This window comes from Gopherus evgoodei, chromosome 11 (genome assembly GCF_007399415.2).
Source record: "Gopherus evgoodei ecotype Sinaloan lineage chromosome 11, rGopEvg1_v1.p, whole genome shotgun sequence".
In the NCBI taxonomy this organism is placed as follows: domain Eukaryota; kingdom Metazoa; phylum Chordata; order Testudines; family Testudinidae; genus Gopherus; species Gopherus evgoodei.
Window position 1 is genome coordinate 35,867,008 of NC_044332.1, and position 6,339 is coordinate 35,873,346.

The window sequence follows — 6,339 nt, forward strand, 5'->3', positions numbered from 1 at the left end:
GGGAGGGAGATAGTATATCTTGCTGTGTGCTACTAATTGTTGTCTGCACATATCTTGTTGTTTTACAGACTGAAAAATTAGGTGACTCCTATTACCTTTTAAAAAGAAATGTAGTCCTTGCTGATACTGGGAAATATATTTGTGTTGCCAGCAATGAAGTTGGGGAAGCATACTGTTCAGCTTTCATAAAAGTTACAGGTGAATGCCCCTCCTCCAATGCACATTAGTATAATTAAAGAGAACGTTGTTACCACTCTCACTGACATACATGTTTTGTTTCAGAGAAAAATGAAAAACCAGAAATTCCCACTGAAACTGAGATAAAATCAAAACAGGAACAAGGATATTTTTTAGAAAAAATGACTGTCCCTACAACTGAAGTGGGACAAGATCAGGATGCATGTTGTATGAAAGGTCAAAGGCCAATGGCTAACCATCTGTCAGTGAGGTAACTTCAGATTTACTCTGAGTACTGTATCTTGTAATATACTGTAGTGGCTGTACTGAGCTTCATTCATGCACAAGACCCTGTTATCTTACATTATACAAAAGTGAGTAAGTGAATCATAACGTGACTCTCATCTGCATTTAGATTTCTATCAGAAGATACCATAGATCCATATACAATTTATAAAATCTTATAACTAACTATACAGTAGAACTAAGTGTAATTTACATAAGTGTAACTTGTATGTAGTGTCACTCTAGCCTTGTCAGCTCCAGGACATTAGAGAGACAAAGTGGGTGAGGTGATATCTTTTATTGGACTTAGTCCTACTGGTGAGATAAACAAGCTTTTGAGCTACACAGAGTTTTTCTTCAGGTCTGTGTGGCTCGAAAGCATGTCTCACTTGATCCCGTAAAGGTTATTACCTCACATTTACAGAGACTAGGTGGGTAACTTATCATTTATGAATATGTAATATTAAGATCTGCTATAGTGTGGCCAGGGAGGTTGAAGTGTTCTCCTACAGGTTTTTGTATATTGCCATTCCGAATATCTGATATTCAACACTTCAACCTCCCTGGCCACACTATAGCAGATCTTAAGGTGGCCATCCTGCAGCAAAAAAACTTCAGGACCAGACTTCAAAGATAAACCGCTGATCTTAGTTCATCTGGAAATTTGACACCATCAGCTCAGGATTAAACAAAGACTGTGAATGGCTTGCCAACTACAAAACCAGTTTCTCCTCCCTTGATTTTCACACCTCAACTGCTAGAAGAGGGCCTCATCCTACCTGATTGAACTAACCTCATTATCTCTAGCTTGCTTGCATATATATATATCTGCCCCTGGAAATTTCCACTACATGCATCTGACGAAGTGGGTATTCACCCACGAAAACTCATGCTCCAAAACGTCTGTTAGTCTATAAGGTGCCAATGAACCATTAAGAAATGGATAAATAATATGACAGAAAAAAACATAATGCCACTATACGAATCCATTGGTATGCCCACACCTTGAATTCGGCATGCAGTTCTGGTCATTCCACCTCAAAAAAGAGATATTAGAATTGGGAAAGGGACAGAGAAGGGCAACAAAAATGATTATAGGTATGTAACAGCTTCCATATGAGGAGAGCTTAGAAAGACTGGGACATTTCATCTTAGAAAGGAGATGACTGAGAAAGGATCTGATAGAGATCTATAAAGTCGTGAATGGTGTGGATAAAGTAAATAAGGAAGTGTTATTTATCCCTTCACATAACAGAAGAACTTGGGGTCACCCAATGAAATTAATAGGCAGCATGTTTAAAACAAAAAGAAATACTTCTTCATACAATGCACATGTAGCCTGTGGAACTCATTTCCAGGGGATGTTGTGAAGGCCAAAAGTATAAATGGGTTTAAAAAAGATTTAGATAAGTTCATGGAGGGTAGGTACTTCAACAGCTATTAGCCAGGATGGTCAGGAACACACACACATCCCCATGTTCTGGATGTCCTTAAACCTCTGACTGTTAGAAGCTGGGGCTGGGTGATAGGGAATGGATCACTTGATAAATTGCTCCCTCTGAAGCATCTGGCACTGGCCTCTGTTGGAAGACAGGATTCTGAACTAGAGCACCTATTGGTCTCACCCAGTATGGCTCTTCTTATGTTGTGTATAACAACCTATAAGACTGAATTACTCAAAGGCACTTTGAAACAAAGCTTGTATTACATGTTGGTATAGCTGAAGCAAGATATGAACACTATTGCTGCAAAAGGATGCACTACTAATCGATGCCAAGCAGGTATAGGATTTTGTGAGTGAAATGGCCACAGGCTTGACAATTTGTTATATACATTTTATCATTGCTCATTCTAAAAGTGTCTCCCAAGGAAATTCTTGCATTCATGAATTGGGCATGTTATGTGAATAGTACATTCATTTGAAGTACACTCTCATTTGAAGAGAGAGAAGGCACTATATATATATAATCTCTTTACTCAACAGCTGAAAAATAAAATCAGTGGTGTGTCCTGAAAAAAGTTCCAAGTTAATTTAGCAGGAGCACAAGGATTTTTTTTAGCGTAGCAGAGGATGCCCCCATGTGAGGTCTCGTTTACCATCCTGGTACAGTGTTCAGCTTCTGTAAGTCCTATGCCTATACATTAGGTTACCAAGTTTTCACCAGAATGAAACTGTGAAATGAAGGCAGGAGAGAGGAGTGATAGCATTCTCCAGAGTCATCAATGATGTCACCAGATTCCCAGGAGACAATGGTCATATTCTCACTGTGGCATTAGTACTTTGACACTAAAATGGATAAAAATAATTTCCTACTTAAAAGCCTATGTCTTATCTCAGAAAGGTTAGTATTTTATCAAAATATTTGATCCATAAGTGATGACTATTACCTGCATATGTTGAAATCTTTCCTAATCATATCTGGCTGACACACAAGATCAGATTAGTGCTATCCTGAAAAATAATGTTGTGTTCACAGTGACTGCTGCTAGGAGTATGAACGTGTTCAAGTTACAGGGTTTGGAATGTGGGCTTTAAGAAATGCTTAGCAAATTCATCCCAAAAGTTCTGTAAAAAAAAAAAACCTGAAAGCTCTCACAAAAGACTTCATGCCACATTATGATGATCCAATGCATTTTCACTGGCTGTATAGCATTTTCTGCTGCATTTTCTGCTGCAGTTGGGAGTCAGACCATACTTTTGAATACGTGCACCATCCCCAGTGAAGTCAATGCAATTTGTGTGTGTTGTGTTTCTGAAGGCAGAATTAAGCCAAAGTTGATAGTGGCTACATCAGTAAATTTGCTCCATTGACCCTCTTTTTATAATCCTCAAAAAAGCAAAAGTAACCTCATTAAAACAGATCAGTAACTGAAATGACACTTGGATCTTCAGGGCAAGGTACAGAGGTTTCCAAGGCACAGACGCTCACATCAAGGAGAAGAGTGAAGAAAAGCACAACTAGAAGGGGAAGCTTGTTGCAATAAGAGAACTTTGATTACACCTTTTCTTAGGAAAGTATCTCTCTATCCGTCATAGTCAAACTGTAGGAGAGTCGCTACTTTTTAATTGAACTAACGCACATTGAAAAGGAGGTGTCATCAACTTCTGCAGACATTGAAGTCAGTTTGATTTGGGTTAAATTCACAGCTGTTCAATGGCCCAGTGCAGGGCCTATGCACAGCTTTTTTCCTACTTAGGATCAATTTTGAGAGCTTAAGTACGTGAGACATAAGTGGTGTATAACCCTTGTAATCTCTTCCTACGTAAGGCTAAATTTCACCCTCTGACTTCCATTCTACTTTCTTGTGCAAAGTGCTATGGGGTAAGTATTTTTCTCCCTAATCATTTTATATTCTAGGTCTATGTTAATTGACTTCTCCCTAGTATCAGTTCACTGTTACTTTGTTCAGAAACATAAACAAGGGGAGGGGACTGAGACTGGATGAAAAACCTGGGGATGAAGTCGTGATGACAGATCAGACAAAGAGATGGGGGTTGGAAGAGGGCTGGGACTGGTCTGACATAGGAGACTGAGCCTAAAAGCTGGTGGAGGCAGGGGGAGAATAGGCTGCTGAAGGATGACTACACTAATTAGAAGGCAGCATTCATGCTAATGAATATTATGATTTCAAGATGATGTATCTAAAAAGGAGAGCTGAGAAAAACTTGGAATTTCCATCCAGTGGGAAACTTTGGTATTTTGATGTTTGGTTTCAGCCCAAAATAGAATGAAAAGTCAAAATATCAAAACTTTAATTGAACATATTCTAAAAAATATGACATTAAAATATTTTTTGAAATTTATCAGAATGAAACATTTTGGAGGGCTGTGGGACTCTCTTAATGCAGCATTGGGGTTCAGTCTCAGGTGAGATCATGGTGCATTATGAGAGATATCACTTGGCTGTAGAATCAAGCCCACAGCGGAAAATAAAAACATGAGGCACAATGGAAGCTAAAATGAACACTGATGATTGATGAAATGATGCAAAACAAAACAACATTTTGGCTCAGTTCAACAAACCAAAATTATTTGATTTGGATCATCTTGACCTGAAATTAAATATTTTGTTTTGATTTTATTTCCTGGTGCCAAAAAGTTTTTATTAAATTTTCCAAAATAAAAATTTACCTGTGGAAAATCTTTATTTTTTCCTCAAACCACATTTTCTGTCAAAACCAAAAATGGTGGAAAATTCCTGAACAGTTCTTCTAATGGAGCACGTTACAACTCTGTGAAAGGTAGATTGGCCATCTTTTTGTCTTAAAATGCCCTGAGAAACTAAAGTGACAGGTTAAGGGATTTAGGATTATTTCCATTTAGGATTATTCAGTAGAAAAACATCTCCATGGATCTTGCTAGCAAGAAGCAAATGACTGTTCCTGTTTCCTGTGAAAGTGGTTGAGAGTCTGTAGGTCAGCCAACATGCCACTAATTAGCCTTCAACACTCTACCGAAGATCTAACCTTTATATCGGTCAGGTTATTGTGTATTTGCCGCCAGAATTTTCATTATTATTGTTATATTCATGCTTCTTCATTTGGACTGATGATCTCTCTTGAAGGAATAAATATCTGAGTTTTCTCTGTAATCTTCACATCCTCTAAAAGTTTTGCTGTGCTGTGTTGATGAGAGTGCAAGAATGCTGGTTGTTCAGTCTCTTCCCATCTCCTGTGAGATATGTGTTGATCTGAATTAAAGCTCATAACACAGGAAAGAGAACTAGAACATATGTCATGGGCAGCATATTGCTTGCAAAAACTGCTCTTCTGTTTCTTCAAAAATCCTTTCTCCGTTGGTGCTCCTATTCAAATCCAGCTGAATAGGCAAAGGTCCATGGTTTGTGTACCATGATGAAATGTCATCTGTTCCAAAGAAAAAACAAAAACCTGAAGGCTTTTGTTTCATTGTTGTGACTCCTCTGCTTGTACATAACACTTCTACTTCTTACTCTTCACCGGTAATATAATAAGTTTTAGTCCAGTGATTTAATCTGTTAGGGATGGGATTACTCCATACTTCTGTCCATGATCTTGGATATTTTATGAGCAGTTTTGTCAACCACCACAGAATGGTGAATGAAGAGTGCTGTAATTTACACCAGATTAAAATGTAGCTGATATTAATTTAAATGTTTTTGCTTGCACAGGTTAAAACATAAACACTGGCTGCAGAGTGCCTATTTTTCACATGTGGAGTCGCAAGAAGTTAACATCATTTTGAAGCATGATCCCATACTTCTCTTGGCTACTCCAGAGGATATTATAGGGGAAATCTAATTAAGAAGATGGGTTGAACTTCAGGATGCCCAATTTATGAATGGACTAATTGCTTGCTGTGAATCTTCATGGAGATTTGACATTGTTAGGGGGGGAAGGAACTCTCTGAGTATTGCTTAATTAATACCTAAGAACATGCTAGTAAATAGAATTTGTAATTTGTTTCTCTATATTTCATTAATAAAGTCACGTGCATAGCAGAATCTACTTGATGTAAATGTTGTGGTTTCGACTACTTGTTTTATCCTGGCTTATAAAACAAATTAGAAAACACTTTCTTTTGAGGTGTATTTATACGTGATATTAGTAAATTCCCCTCTACTTTTTTAAGTACCTATTCATAGGCCTTTGAAGACCACAGTTGTCCTTGTTGGTAGGTCAGTTTTCTTATACCCATTCTGTCAGCAAGACTGAGAACAAATATCAAGTGTGGTATACAAGCAACTGAATGAGAGAAGAGCAGATTTCCCCATTTTTCCTCTTAAGTAGCTAATAGAGGACTTCAGCTCTTCAATTTTCATTTACACAGGCAAGGGTTAATGGCTTCTATAATCAGGGAATGATCGAAATAATTTTTGTCTCTTATGGCTGGCTAA

General features: G+C 37.8%; 1 protein-coding gene across 1 annotated transcript in view; it reads left to right on the top strand.

The window, feature by feature from the left end:
• The window catches only part of CCDC141 (coiled-coil domain containing 141), a 173,665-nt gene extending 167,678 nt beyond the window's left edge, over positions 1–5,987 (top strand). The window contains exons 28-30 of the mRNA XM_030580732.1: positions 69–198; positions 283–448; positions 5,614–5,987. Of these exons, the coding sequence (XP_030436592.1) occupies positions 69–198; positions 283–448; positions 5,614–5,743 (426 nt within the window). The 3' untranslated portion in view covers positions 5,744–5,987. The remainder of the gene's footprint in view (positions 1–68; positions 199–282; positions 449–5,613) is intronic.
• The last annotated feature ends 352 nt before the right edge of the window (positions 5,988–6,339 follow it).